The sequence below is a fragment of the Arachis duranensis genome, chromosome 10, assembly GCF_000817695.3.
Source record: "Arachis duranensis cultivar V14167 chromosome 10, aradu.V14167.gnm2.J7QH, whole genome shotgun sequence".
Lineage (NCBI taxonomy): Eukaryota > Viridiplantae > Streptophyta > Magnoliopsida > Fabales > Fabaceae > Arachis > Arachis duranensis.
In genome coordinates this window covers 84,754,162-84,769,399 of record NC_029781.3, presented here as the reverse complement: position 1 = coordinate 84,769,399, position 15,238 = coordinate 84,754,162, and the positions used below count along the sequence as shown (strand labels likewise).

Sequence of the window (15,238 nt, the reverse complement as noted above, 5' to 3'; positions counted from 1 at the left end):
TTTCGGCGCTGAAACTGGGTCAAAAGTAGCCCAGAAATCGCCCCTAGCGTTTTCTGTTAATTGCAGCACGTGACGCTCGTTACGCATTCGTGTCAACCACGCATATGCGTCTCTGGACTTTTCACTGGCCACGCGTGCGCATCGTTTGTCTACTGCACCAGACATGTGTACGCGTTGTCCATGCGTACGCGTCGCTGCCGGCTTCTCAAAACTTCGATTTCTTGTTTTCCTTCCACTTTTGCATGCTTCTTTTCCATCCTCTAAATCGTTCCTGCCCTATAAACCCTGAAAACACTTAACAAACATATCACGGCATCGAATGGTAATAAGAGAGGATTAAAATTAGCAAATTTAAGGTCAAAGAAGCATGTTTTCAATCATAGCACAAAATTAGGAAGGAAAATATAAAACATGTGAATTCTATGAATAAGTGTGAGAATAACGGATAAAATTCACTCAATTCAACCTAAAATATACCATGAAATAATGGTGTATTAAGCTCTAAATTATCCGTTATGATCATCAGTATTATCTTTTTCTCTCTGCACTAACCACTCCATCACCCTCATCTGCTCATCACCTTACCACCACTACCACCACCATTAACCCCATCCTCTCTCTCCTTCCATTTGCTGAGCTCGTCACCGCCGCCAGAGTCCGTCAACTCTGCCAACTCCTTCCTCTCTCTCTCTCTCTTTCTCCCTCTCCCCTTCTGTGTTTTGCTTCTCTCTCTCTCTCTTTTGCTTCTTCGAATCCTTAACTCCAAGATGAATCTTTCGTACAGCATGGCTGACAATAATCTCTTGCCATATCTCATATTTAAAAACTCACTTAAAATAGAAATTCTAGAAAAAAGGGCTTCCTTTAGAATCAACATACAACTTAAAACGAGAAGATAAGCACAAACACATAAAAAGAGGGTCATTAAATGAAGAAAAGAACGAAAATAGAAAAGTACAGTTATGAGATTTCAGATTCTACATTGATTGAGTTATGAAAAGGGGAAAAAAATAAAAACAGAAAACTCATGATGGTGAAGGGCGTGGATGAGTTGGGCCATGAAAGTGACAGAGAAAAAGTTGAAAGAGGTGACAGTGACTGTTATGGGAGTGCCATCTTTAAAATTGCGGTGTCTCCTCCACCGTTTGAAATCACACCGCAACTACAAATTTCTCCCTCCTCAATTCCATAGCATTTGCTTCTTATGTAGATCTGACACTGCCTTTTTCGTTTTTCTTCTTTGCTTATACTGTTATTGTTGTTGTTGTTGCTATTGTTGCTGTTGTTGCTGCTGCTGCTTTATGTGAAGAAGATGACGATGGAGGTATAGTGGTGGTGGTAGTGATAGTGATAAAGGAAATGAGGTGATGGTACCCTTGAACTTAGAGTTTAGCTCAGGTGAGGTCGTTCAATTTCCTACATGGCATATTTGGGTTTGGCAATTGATTTGTTGCAGGGGTATTAGGTGGTAGTACTCTGTTATGAATTCAATGAAAAGTTGAAAATGATGATGATAAGGATAATTTGAAATTTTTAGGTGATTTTTTAGTGTTTGGATAATTTTGTTGTGCGCAATTCATATTTTATGGATACAAATAGTAATTTTTTTCTTATATGAATAACTGTGTCACGTTTTCAATTTTTGTGGATAGAAATAGTAGTTTACTCATATTTTGAATGATAGAATATTTAAGGTTTAAATACTAATATAATAACATTGTTAGTGTGAATAAATACCATAAATGCTAATAGACATATCATATTAATTTTATTTCAAATATATATAGTGTAAAACTCTTCTATTATGCATATGATAAACATACAGTATTTTTTTAACGGCAATAAATACAAGAAAGAAAAAACTTTTTACTTCAAAGTAATAACATATCAACTCAGTTTTTTAAGTCAAAATTAAAAGGAAGATGTAAGAGTGATGAAAATTATAACGTAAAAAGGTTATTCCTTGTTTTTTTTAGATAAATATTAGAAATATTAATCTAATTCATATTTTATAAATATTTATAAATAATTATTTTTAAATATTCATAGATGTTCTTAACAAAAAATACTAATAACTCACTAATTTATTTAAGTTCTTATATCAGTTGTGAAATCAATTTTAGCAATAGTTTATTTGATAGTATTCATAGGTCCAAATCAACAGAATAAAATCTTCTAGTATTCTTAATAATGAGCTAATTTTGAAATTTGAGTACCCATTACATATGCTTAAAATTTTGATAATTCTTTATGTCTGTGCTACAAACCTACAATACAAGATTGGTAGTTTTTAAGCTTGGAAATCATGTAACCGAAAGCAAGGACTTAACCAAGAAAAATAAAGGAATTTTTTTATGAAAAAAGATTATAGAACAGAAAAATTTATTACTTTTTGTCATTATTTTTAGCCATTAATATATTTTTAGTCTATAGTTTCAAATATTAATAATTAATTACTAATTAAAAATAATAATTTTTTTGGGTATAAATAATATTAAATTCTATTAATTCTTTACTATCCTTTTATTTTAAGAATGACACACCTACATTCGCCTCCCATACAAATTCTAGAGAAAGTAATTTCCTATTATGATCTCTTTGGCCATTTAACAATAAACAAAAGTCAAGATAAGCTTTTATCAAGAGTTAGACTGTTACTGAAGAAATATATGGCGAATCATATCTAGAAAAGGTTTGAAAATTATAATAATTTGTAACGTGAATGGAGAATTTTGCAACATTAGAAACAATGTATCCTATTAAACACCCATGCTTAGGAAGATTTTATTCCCACCATAAAAGGTGTGAATATTGAATAACACATTATCATGTAACATAAAGTAAGCTAAAATATCAAAATATTAATACACCCATCAATTGTTAAATCTAAAAATTAATTGAATTAGTTGAATAATCAGTTTATTCGAACCCTTAAATAAATATTGAAAGTTTAAATTCTACTTACAAATTAAAAAATAACGTGAATAATAAAAAAAATTATATGTATGGGATTCCTTTGGGTTTTAAAAGGCAAAGAGATCAGATCCCATCCAATAAAATAGAGCTGTACGCAAGAGTCAAATCCGGGGACATGGATATTTCCAAGTTCCAACGCTACAAGAGCAAGATATGCAAAAAGATTTCACCTTTCCCTTTAAATTATTTATTTATCAATTTCTGAAAAACAAAATAATATTCTTTCTTGTATTTTAATATTTTCATTTTTATTATATACAAAAGGGAGGCACGCAAAAATGGAAAGATATATAAATAACTAAATAAGAGAAAAATTTATTTTTTTTAGTATTTATAATTTTTAAAAATACTTTTAATAATTTAANAGAACAAAAAATATAATTTAACTTATAAATAAAAATAAATATTAAAATATGAAGGAAAGTAGATGAGAACAAAATCCAAGAGAGAGAATGATGAAGAAGCTGTTGAGCTGTAGTACTCTGTGCACAGCACCGAAACCTTGAAATCCAGAAAATTCGAAGACCCCAAATCGCTCAAATCAACGAAGCTTCTGCAAAGTTTCTTCCTTTACTTGTGATCCCTCTTATCACTGGTTCTCTATTCTCTGGGTCAATTCTCCTCCGATTATTGATCATACTACAAAAGACCCCTTTTTCTATACACACATCATCATCATCATCATCGTCATCATCACCAGCACTTTGTTGTTTCAGAAGTAAAAAAAGTTTTTTTTTTCCTTTTTGGATTTCTCAGTTGGGTTGGTTCTGTGACACTCAAGGGACACTCAGCTATTGAGTAAGTGAGCTCATACTTATTGTTTGTTTTCCGCAGAGAAATAAAAAGTTTTCCTTTTTGTTATTTTGCTCCTATCATCATCACTGTGGTTCTTTCTTGATTATTGATCTTGTTTGTTGTTCCTTTGCATGGTCCCTCCATTGTCAAGTAATCATTTCCAACCAGAATTAGGATCATCCAGCATCTTGTCTTTTTGTTGTAAGCTATATAATTGTAATTTGTAATCACAGCCTCTTAATACTTGTTAATTTGTTAAGTATCCTTCTTTTTGTTTAGGTTATTGCTGTGATGTTAACACTTTACATTGTTCAGTTGTCATCCCTTTAAGCAAAATATCCTATATATAGAATGCTCCTTCTTGGGCTTCTCCTTGTTCAGCTTTGATGATAATCTTGTACTTGACTTCAGATTAATCCTAATTCAATGCTAGTCTCCTTGAATCCTGAGAGTGAGAGTGGTAAAAAAAGAAAGAGAGAAAGAAATATTGAGATGACCACTTTGTGGTTGGAGTCTATTTAGTTTCTGACTTCAAAGCATTCCTTGATCAATAATTTCTTTAGAAATGTAACTGGAATTTGGCATCCTAGGATGATTAGGAAGATGTTTTAGGTGGATATAGTGTATCTTCATAGTTAGTATTACCTGTGACATTGTAGTGCTAGTTCTATATTTCCCTTTTCAATGCTCCTTAAAATTCACGATGCTTCCACAGCTACAATATTGCATCCTTGTATTCTTTTTGACTTAGTTTGGTATACGTTTTCTTCATTTTTATGTTTTTTAAATAAATTGAAGTATGCTCACATGTTATTGTTTGGACAGGAATGGGAATATATCTAAGCACACCCAAAACTGAAAAGTTTTCTGAAGATGGTGAAAATGACCGTCTTAGATATGGTTTATCATCCATGCAAGGCTGGCGTGCAACAATGGAAGATGCTGTGAGTAATAATTGAAAAATTGCTAGGTTTTTTATATATTGAATCTGCCAATGCATTCTGAACCTGTTTGACAATTTTAGTCTAGTTGCATTGAATTGTTTGCTGGGTTGCGGCAGCATTGGTTCCTGCTTCATTTAGCCTTCCGATATGTTGGTGTATGTTCAATGATGTTGTTTAAGGATTGACAAGATACACTTTTTATGTTGTATGAAATTAATTTGTTGCGAAAATAGACAGGAGGAACCAAGAATTATATGCTAATATTTATTTCTTTTGTGAGCTAATTTCTCTTTTTTTTAACATTCTATACTCTGATCTAAGGCATTCATGGTGGGCATTGCGATTTGTTAGTCATTCTTTTGGTTATTGTTTTCGACAGCATCTGATGTTAGTAGTGTATTTGTTGAAGCTGAATAAGCTTTGGCTTATATTTTGGTTGAAAGATGCTGTTGTTTTTAGGGGACTAGAAGGTATATATGTGAATATACTGCAATTTCGGATTTTAATTTTTCCTGATTTTTATTCAGTGATAATCTTTCTTTTTTTCCACCCTTTTGTTAGCATGCTGCATATACTGATCTGGATGATTCTACTTCGTTTTTTGGTGTCTACGATGGGCATGGAGGTATGTAAGATCTGTAATAGCTTGTCTACTTGGATTGATGATAGAATGCCATTTTTACTACAAGTGATAAATTACCAATGGCTTGTTTTACTCTGTATATTTCATGCCTTTTGGAAAATATTTAAACCTCATATTCCTGCCTCTTCTGCGGTGGTTGCAAAATTTTAGGTAAGGTGGTTGCAAAGTTTTGTGCAAAGTTTCTTCACCAACAGGTGCTCAGAAGTAAAGAATATGCAGATGGAGATATAGGAACCTCTCTTCAGAAAGCATTTCTAAGGTTAGATGAAAAGGGGGCCTCATACTATGCTTAATGACAATTTTCTCTGTTCTTATAACAGGAACTTGTTTTCTAAATATGTTTAGTGTCAGCTGTTTTCGGTACCATCTAAAACCTTTGTTCGGATCACGAGGGTCTCACACAGTCTGTTTGAAATGTTTCACACACTCGGGTTATTAGTGTTGTGTGTTATTTAATTTATTGCATTGTCTGAGCTTTTGCACTATATCTTCTGTCTCCTGGTCTAATCGAGACAGAAGAAAATGTGGTCGAAAATGTGGTCACCGAATCCGTCTTGAAAGGAAGTTATGAACTGGTTCTTCTGATATTATGCAGAATGGATGACATGATGCGTGGCCAAAGGGGATGGAGGGAATTATCAGTCTTGGGGGATAAGATAAACAAGTTTACTGGAATGATAGAAGGGTTGATTTGGTCTCCAAAAGGTACCGATGGTGGTGACCAAGTTGATGATTGGGCTTTTGAGGAGGTAGGTATGACATTTGATTAAGTTTTACTCGATATTGTCTCAGTTTCATTGGATACACTTGGTTTCTCTAGGGGTGCATGTTTTATGTGCGTCTGATAATTTGAAAATTTAGTAAACATCTCCCTTTATATAGTTTACTTTTCTTTTTTGGCATTCTTTAATTTGATTTTGTTTACTGTATTTAGGGACCTCATGCTGATTTTGCTGGCCCAACTTCTGGAAGCACTGCCTGTGTTGCTGTTATTAGAAACAACCAACTTTTTGTTGCAAATGCTGGTGATTCGCGTTGTGTAATTTCTCGAAAGGGTCAGGTAACTTTAGAGAAATGAAATTCTTGAATTTTGATTAAGCTTTCACTGCTTACACAAGTACCGATGAAGTATAAATTGCTCATAATATGCATTTTTCTTTCTTCTTCCCCGCCCCGGAACACTTCATATATATGTCAAGTTTTAAATGTTACAGATCTTGGTGAGTTATGTAAGATGTTTTACTATGACTCTTCTCTACAGGCATACAATTTGTCTAGAGACCACAAACCTGAGCTTGAGATTGAAAAGGAAAGAATCTTAAAAGCTGGTGGTTTTATTCACGCAGGACGAGTTAATGGAAGTTTAAATCTTGCAAGAGCTATTGGTAACTTTCATACTATGCATGTGACTTTGTAAAGATTAATCAAATCATCTTTTTTAGTATGCTGCTCTTCTTTCAATTTTAACTTGAGTGAGCACAGCTTAGGTATCTAACCTTTAATATTTTATTGCAGGTGACATGGAATTTAAACAGAATAAATTTCTTCCCGCTGAAAAACAAATTGTAACTGCCAATCCAGATATAAACACTGTAAGTTTTTGTTATACAATTCGGCAAATTCGTTTAAGTGGTGCACAGATCCTTGTGACAAGGTTAATTTTGCTGTATCATATAATGAATATTAAGATGCATGATTAGCACTTACTGCGACTCTCGAGTATTTGACTTCAAGCATTCATCTATTATGACTGATGCGTTGTTTTTGTTGCGACATTTATTATAGGTCGACCTTTGTGAAGAAGATGAATTCATGGTCCTAGCTTGTGATGGCATATGGTATTTTTCTTATGCTTTATAATATGCGCATTTGATTCTAACTATAATCTGAGTCATTTATGCTGTTTACACCGACTGTGTTTGATTCTGAAAAAGATTCTTTCTGCAAATGCTTCTTCACGCCATCATTCAACGAATAATTTATTTTCTCATGATTCTTTTCAGGGATTGCATGTCAAGCCAACAGTTGGTAGATTTTATTCATGAACAATTGCGCTCTGTAAGTTCTCACTTAGTTTTAACGTTTTCTTCAGCATTCAAATAATAAGTAGCCATCATTCTCATTCATGTACTATGCTTATTGGTCTGGAATCTGGATAATGCATCCTCATCAAGTTCTTAACTTAGGGCTTAACTTAGGCTTATCCCATTAGATGGGATTGGCTATATGAATCTAACAATATCATTGCGTCTTGTCCATGCATTGGGATTCGACAAAGTTTTACGTCGGATTTCGAAGGCTAACACAACTCTTCTTTTTTGTTAATGCATCTTCATCGAGTGGTGTGATTACTTTTCGTTGCAGGAAACCAAGCTTTCTGTAGTGTGTGAAAGAGTACTCGATCGGTGTTTGGCTCCATCAACCGCCGGTGGCGAGGGATGCGACAACATGACGATGATCTTGGTGCAGTTCAAGAAGCCAGCTCAATCCAGTGCACCACCAGAAGAGCAGCAATCCTCTGCAAACGAAAAAGCTGAAGAAGCTCATGAACCAAAAGCGGATAGTAGTGAAAGTTAGGGTGTTTTTTCTGAAGCAATAGTGCTCATATGTATTATATTTTATTTTATATCTCATATATAGTGTGCACTGGTGATTACACTGCCTCTGAATGGTCATGTTCCTTTCATCTAACACTACATACAATTATTCTGATCACATAATAGATTCTCTCTCTCTCTCTCTCTCTCTCTCTCTCTCTCTCTCTCTCTGCTTATAGCTCTTGCACGATATTATAACATGAGATTTTTATTTTATTATTATTAATGGAATACATGAGGGTATTAAGTCAATTACAACTTGTCATATAAAAGACAATATCACATTCTTAGTATCTATTTTATCTGTAAAGCTGAGTAGGTTTCTGGCTATACAGGAGATGCATTTTCTTTTCTTGGTCGTGAAATAGAATTTCAGATCTAATTTAACTTCAACTTGGTGCATGTTACACAGTGACATCACAGGGTTGCAACTTGCTAATGAGCGAAAATTAAAGCTCATAGATATCGGCAACTTGGTGCATATGCATATTATTCTGACCTTAGATTTTTGTAACTCAAAATCCACAACTCTTAAAAACTTAAAATACTATTTCAACTTCAAATATTTGATTATTTATTAAATTTTATTAAAAATCATAAGAAATTTAATTGAAAATCTAAGAAAATAAATAAAAAATCCTAAAAATTGCTTAAGATGATGTGTCATCACTTACCTCACACAACGATGTTAAATATAATTACATATATCAGAAGAAAATTTGTAATATTTGAATTGTATATAATTTTTATGTTTTCCCACTCTTAATAATACTTCTATTAATGATATTTTCAATGTTCTTCTAAGTGGCTACTTATTATAGGAAACTTAGTCATGTTTAGTTGTGTGCATTGTTCGGCCAAAAGAAAACCCTTTTATATTCAAATGATTGCATATTAGCATCTGCCTTTACAATTTCTGATCTAACACTGCTTTTACACTTTACATATGATTACAATTTCAAATATACAAATCTTTAAATGGCTCAAGTTTAGTTTTGCACAAAAGTCGAACTTCATGCCTTCCCCATCTACACATATCCCTGCAATCGCATAGAAAGATAATAAGTAAACATAAACAATTACTTTGTATTATAACCATAAAACAAATTTATCAAACTGGCAGAAATATACTCATAGTTCTTATAGAAAGAATTGGTCCTTAAAAATCATAGCAAGTACTGCGTCTGCACAAGTTAAATACTTCTACCATTAATCAGCAGCAGTTGCCAGCATATGAAGTGAATAATTTGCACATTAATATATACACTGAGCAATGAGGCAAAGGAGCAGGGTATTCCTGAAGAAACCAAAATGATATAAAGTTACCAAGATATCTAATATTCTCATTATCATAGGCTGTCAAAAATTTTCTTCGTAAAAAATATTGATAATTACCTTAAAGGTCTCTATCATTGAGATTAAAGGCTTGCACCAGAATGATCCTGTGAGTGAAATCAGCATTTATTAGGAAGTTGAGCAAAAGTTTGTCTGTTGGGGCTGCACCCCTGTACCATCATCTTCTTGTAGACATTGAAAGCTCTGTCTTTGTTTCCCGACAAACTATGCCCACGAATGAGAGCATTATAAGTGAAGACATTAGGTTCCAGACCCCTTGCTTGCAGTTCCTCATACATCTTTCCGGCTAGGTCCACCTCTCCAATTATCCCAAGATGGAGAATCAATGCATTGTAAGTGTAAAGATCAGGAGAAATTCCCCTACACTTCATTTCGCCGAAAAGAGAAAGAGCATTGTCCAACCTGCGTGATCTTCCGAGCCCATTGATCATAAGATTGTACGAAACTCTATCAGGATCAAGGCCAGTTGACTTTAGTTCCTCAAAGTAGTACACAGCATCGTCGACTCTTCCGGCCAAGCATAGGCACTCTACAAGAATTGTGTAAGACTTCAGGTCTGGCCTTATTCCCTCTTTAACCATCCTCTTGAACATATCACAAGCAACATCAATTTTTCCAGCTTTCCCAAATCCATTGATGAGAATATTGAAAATAGCACTGTTTGGCTTGCATTGATAGTCTAACATCTCCTCAAAGATCTTCATTGCTTCCTCAAATCTCCCACTCTTTAAAAGTCCATCTATAAGAGGTCCATAAGTGCAGGGAGTGGGAGAGAAATCACCACTTATGAGCTCATAATACAAATCTAATGCCTTATTGATGCTATTAGATTTCACAAGCGCAGAGATGATAATGTTATGGGTTATGGCATTAGGCTTGCATCCCCTACTCTGCAGCTCATTGAAAAGTTCAAGGAGTTCATCAATCCTCCCAGATTTACCATGAGCATCGAGCAGCAAGTTATACGTGAAAATATTTGGATGACAACCTGCATCCTTCATCTCCACAAAAAGATCCCAGGCTTTTTCAATCATATTAGATCCAAGAACCCCATCCATCAAGCAATTATATGATTCAACGGTTGCATGAACTCCCAAAGTTTTGGTGAACTTATCAAATAATTTTTGAGCATCAAGGATCTTGTTCCGCTTACACAAGGCTTTAATTAGAGGTAATATTACATAGTCATCTTGGAAACCAGAAGCACTTACCAATCTTTCAGCAAATAGAATGGCATCTTCAATTTTCGCTTCAACTAAAATGGATTCCATTAGTTCTTCCAAGGATTGTTTGCCTTTCTCTAAACCTGCCTGATAAACAAATTCAATGACAATCTTGAGAGCATCCTCTATCATTCCATACCGTACAACACCAGGAAGGAGGGTGCATAAAGTTACGAGATCAGGGTAGAGAGATTTCTTCATCTGATGGAAAAACCAGAATGCATAACTAATTCTGTCTTCTTTGATCAACCCATAGATGATGGTGTTATAAGTCAGAACATCATGACTACAGTTCATCATCGTCATTCTGCATAGCATTTTCAACGCCAAATCAACCGCGTCGTTCTTGCAAAGACAATCAAGGAGTGTGTTGAAAGTTATTGTGTTTGGAGGACATCCAGACTCTGTCATACTCCCAAACAGTTCAAGAACCCTTTCGACTTTTCCTTCTTTCCCCAAGCCAGCAAGTAGAGTATTGTATGTCACTACCGTCGGAGCCAGCTTCAAATCCTTCAGTCTCCCAAACATTTCCCATGCCTCATCAACTCGATCGGCCTTGTAAAGCATATAAATTAACGAATTAACCATAATTATATCTGGTTCACACCTATTGCTTATCATCTCATCCAAAAGCTCTATGGCTTTGTCTATTTGCCCTGCTTTGCTATAGCACTTCATCATCATATTATAGGTTACTGAATCTGGTGAAAGTCCGCAGTTGTAAAGATCGTTGAATATATCATTTGCTTCTCTGATCCTACCCATTTCTGCAAGACTATATAAAGATACATTACATGCTACTATACTAGGCGCAATTCCTCTATTTTTCATCGTTTCAAAGGTCTCAAGAGCTTTTCCTGGATCACCGGACTTTCCATAATAGTCGATGAACAGAACATATGAATAAGCAGTAGGTTCAACGCCCAAAGATTCCATATTATCGAAAAGTTCTAATGCCTCATCTAATCTTTTCCTCTTCAAAAGTCCAGAGATCAAAGTGTTGTAAGTATGAAGATTTGGAAAAGTTCCTTTCATCTTCATCGTTTCTAACATAGCAAAGGCCTGATCAATGCTCCCAGATTTGCATAAAGCATCAATGAATGTTGTGTAGGAAACCACGTCAGGTTCATAACCATCAGCTTCCATCTCCCTCCAGAATCTTTTCACCATATCCAAGTTGCCACAGTTACTGAACTTGTCGATCAAAGTAGTATATGTTATCCGATCAGGTTTGTGATGGCTCTCTCTCATCTTTGTATATAATTCCTCGGCCTTATCAAGCTTCCCCGCATTACAAAGAGCATCAATCAGAACTGTATAAGTGACAACATCAGGCCCGCATCCTTCATCATCCATTTCCCTTAAAATCGCACAGGCATCATCAATTTTCCCTACCCTACCAAGTGCTCTAATGCATATGGTATATGTGTACATATTTGGCCTCAATTCCAAAGTTTTCATCTCTTCCAACAAATCCATAATGGTTCTGGTATCCCTTTTCTTCCCTAGTGCTACCATCAGTGCTGAGTATGTCTTCATGCTAGGCTTAAGCCCTTCCGAGATCATTCTTCTATAAACCTCCAAAGCCTCTCTACAAAACCCAGGTTGGAGTAGTAAATGGATCATTCCATTATATGAATAAGCATTCAGGATGAAACCAGCTTCCCTCATCTTTCCAAGTGCAAATGGCGCCCGCCGAATCCCACCTTTAACTGAAAGAGCTTTAAATATAGTGAGATACGTATTCAAATTTCGATTAATAACTTGCTTTTGCATTACATCAAAGACAAAGACCATATCCTGAATCCTCGTGTGAGCCCTCAACAACTCAAGCATGTAATTGCATGCTTCAGTGGTATGCAAAATATTCGGCAACTGAGCAACCATCTTGAAGTAGGAAAGAGCAGAATTTGGATCCGAAATAGACTTCAGAACTCCAATAACTTCTTCAGAGGACACTCCCATTTTTCTCTTGCCATTTTCCACAACCACCTCGTGTGCACACTTTGTGCCAAAGGCATGAAGACCCACTTGTCTTCTTCCAAGTTTCTTCTGATTTAGCGAAGACCCATTAGTCAAAATCTTTACTTTCACAGAACTGCTTCCACCCAAGAGCCCATTATTTTTCAGAAGATAGACATTGGTGTCAGCGAAGGCACAGCAATATGACATACTGCTAGAACACAGGGTTGAAGGGCAGAGTATTAGGATGACCATAAAAGCTACACAATTATCTAAACAATGAAAAAAGAAGCAAATGGAGTGAATGAATTTAATTGAAGTGCATATGAAAGCAAAAGAAGAGGTTTAACCTGTTATGCAGGGATGAATGGATGGAAGGTGCAGAAGCAGGGACACAGACATAGATGCTTTACAATGTCTAAGCAGATTCAGGCATGTCGATGACCAATTATAAAAAAGTTATCGTCTTTGGTTTGGATAATTTTGCAGCAAGATAGATAGTAAGATAGATAGATAGCATCATGCTCTGTGAGGTGAGGCGAGATTGTGAATGGACCAACGGATATTTTACGGTTCGGCCGTCGTCATCAGTAACTACAGTAATCAAGGTTCTAAAAACCGAACCGGTCATCGAACCTCTCTAACTATTGGTTTACTAGTTCAACCGGTTCGACCATGTTTCAACCAAGAATACTTTCATAATAAAATAATAAATAAAATATAAAACATACTAAAACATAATTATAGTCTAATATAAATTTTAAAATATCATCCACGTTAACAATACTACATAAATCACAATGTTATGATCTCATTCAAATACAAACTCAAAAGTCAAATAACAAAAAAAAAAAAACAAACACAAAATGCCAACATCCAATAACAATAACAATATAATCCATACTTAAAAATTAAGAGCAATCCAATAACAATATAATCCAATCTAATAACAATCACAGCAACCCATAACAGCAGCAATAACAGCATCAAAATTCAATCTAACAACAATATAATCTGTTGTAAAATAAAAGATATATAAAATAAAGATGTATAAATAGAAGACTCTATTATTAATATAATTAGCTCAATAATTTTTATATATATATAATAATATTATATGTTGTATTATGTATATATATACAAAGATAAGAAAAAGTATTAAAAATAAAGAGAGAGAGAATTGCATTTGTTTATTGTTACTATCTCAATATAATAAAGATGGTTAATATTGCTATTAATATTATATGTAAAGAGTAATAGAAAATAGAATTTAAAATACTTATAAAATAAAAGAAGAGAAAGAATTGTAATAGTAATATAATGAGAAGGGTATTTGATTGCAACATAAAAGGGAATCGATTTCTTATTATTTGGTTGTGTGTAGTAAGAAAAGGAAAATAAATGCTTTATAGTAAGAAAGAGAGAGAGGGAATATATTAGATATATTCTTGCTGTGTGTCATATGGACGGAGGCTTAACCTCCTTCTATAGGCATAATGAAGGAAAATTTTCAACCTTCATTAATGTACATTCTTTCTTGGTAAAATGAGAACTGAGTCATCCAGCCATGACATTAATGGTCATCCATATCTATTGTGTTTATCATAACACTCCCCCTTGGATGACCATTTCGGATTATTGCATCGTTAAAACCTTACTAAAGAAAAACCCAGTGGGAAAAAACTTTAGTGAAGGAAAAAGAGTACAATATCCTCTAGTGATGGGGACTGCCTCATTAAAAACCTTGTCAAGAAAAACCCAATGGGAAAAAACTTGACCAAGGGAAAAAGAGTACAGTCTCCCCCTCTTGCCGACATCATTTAATGTCTTGAAATCGGCGCATCCCAATCTTATGTACCAATCTTTCAAAAGAGGATTTTGGGAGTGACTTTGTAAATAAATCTGCCAGATTATCACTTGAGCGGATCTGTTGGATATCAATTGTCCCTTGATTTTGAAGATCATGAGTGAAGAAGAATTTGGGAGAAATATGCTTTGTTCTATCACCTTTGATGTATCCACCTTTAAGTTGAGCAATGCATGCTGTATTATCTTCAAACAGGACAGTTGGAGCTATCTTATGATCAATCAGTCCACATGATAATAGAATATATTGAATCAGACTCCTCAGCCAAAAACACTCGCGACTAGCTTCATGAATCGCCAGTATTTCAGCATGATTAGAGGAGGTTGCTGCTATCGTCTGTTTTGTGGACCTCCATGATATAGCTGTACCACCATATGTGAACAGATATCCTGTTTGAGATATCCCTTTATGTGGATCAGACAAGTATCCGGCATCTGCATAGCCAACTAGTTGTGACTTGGATCCGTAGGGATAAAACAATCCCATATCAACCGTTCCATGAAGATATCGAAAAATTTGTTTGATTCCACTCCAATGTCTTCTGGTTAGAGAGGAACTATACCTTGCTAGTAAATTCACCGCGAATGATATGTCAGGTCGCGTATTATTAGCAAGATACATTAGCGCTCCAATGGGACTAAGATATGGTACTTCAGGACCAAGGATATCTTCATTTTCTTCTTTAGGACGGAATTGATCCTTTTTCACATCCAAAGATCTTATGATCATTGGGGTACTTAATGGATGTGACTTATCCATATAAAATCTCTTCAAGATCTTTTCTGTGTATGTTGTTTGATGAATAAAGATCCCACCTTTTATATGCTCGATCTGCAGGCCGAGACAAAATTTAGTCTTTCCAAGATCTTTCATCT

General features: G+C 34.7%; 2 protein-coding genes across 6 annotated transcripts; one reads left to right on the top strand and one right to left on the bottom strand.

Annotated features, from left to right (window-relative positions):
- Window positions 1–3,407: 3,407 nt before the first annotated feature.
- Window positions 3,408–8,106, top strand: LOC107470572 (probable protein phosphatase 2C 60). 2 transcript variants are annotated; one of them, XM_021133220.2, is made up of 12 exons: window positions 3,408–3,774; window positions 3,923–3,972; window positions 4,597–4,715; window positions 5,277–5,340; window positions 5,509–5,617; window positions 5,954–6,107; window positions 6,293–6,418; window positions 6,620–6,743; window positions 6,874–6,950; window positions 7,144–7,196; window positions 7,362–7,416; window positions 7,723–8,106. In XM_021133220.2, the coding sequence occupies exons 3-12, from the start codon at window positions 4,599–4,601 to the stop codon at window positions 7,933–7,935; spliced, it is 1,092 nt and encodes a 363-aa protein (XP_020988879.1). In that variant the 5' UTR covers window positions 3,408–3,774; window positions 3,923–3,972; window positions 4,597–4,598; the 3' UTR covers window positions 7,936–8,106. The 2 variants fall into 2 exon arrangements, with proteins under 2 accessions (XP_020988879.1, XP_015945456.1); XM_016089970.3 differs by lacking the exon at window positions 3,923–3,972.
- Window positions 8,107–8,805: 699 nt separating this feature from the next.
- LOC107470571 (pentatricopeptide repeat-containing protein At4g31850, chloroplastic) lies at window positions 8,806–13,318 on the bottom strand. Of its 4 annotated transcripts, none has more exons than XM_016089969.3 (4): window positions 12,847–13,318; window positions 9,351–12,710; window positions 9,163–9,252; window positions 8,806–8,995 (listed from the first exon to the last, which is right to left on the bottom strand). In XM_016089969.3, the coding sequence occupies exon 2, from the start codon at window positions 12,704–12,706 to the stop codon at window positions 9,410–9,412; it is 3,297 nt and encodes a 1,098-aa protein (XP_015945455.1). In that variant the 5' UTR covers window positions 12,707–12,710; window positions 12,847–13,318; the 3' UTR covers window positions 8,806–8,995; window positions 9,163–9,252; window positions 9,351–9,409. The 4 variants fall into 4 exon arrangements, with proteins under 4 accessions (XP_015945455.1, XP_015945453.1, XP_015945451.1 ...); XM_016089967.3 differs by having other exon boundaries at window positions 9,351–12,707; XM_016089965.3 differs by lacking the exon at window positions 12,847–13,318 and having other exon boundaries at window positions 9,351–12,751.
- Between the last annotated feature and the right edge of the window lie 1,920 nt (window positions 13,319–15,238).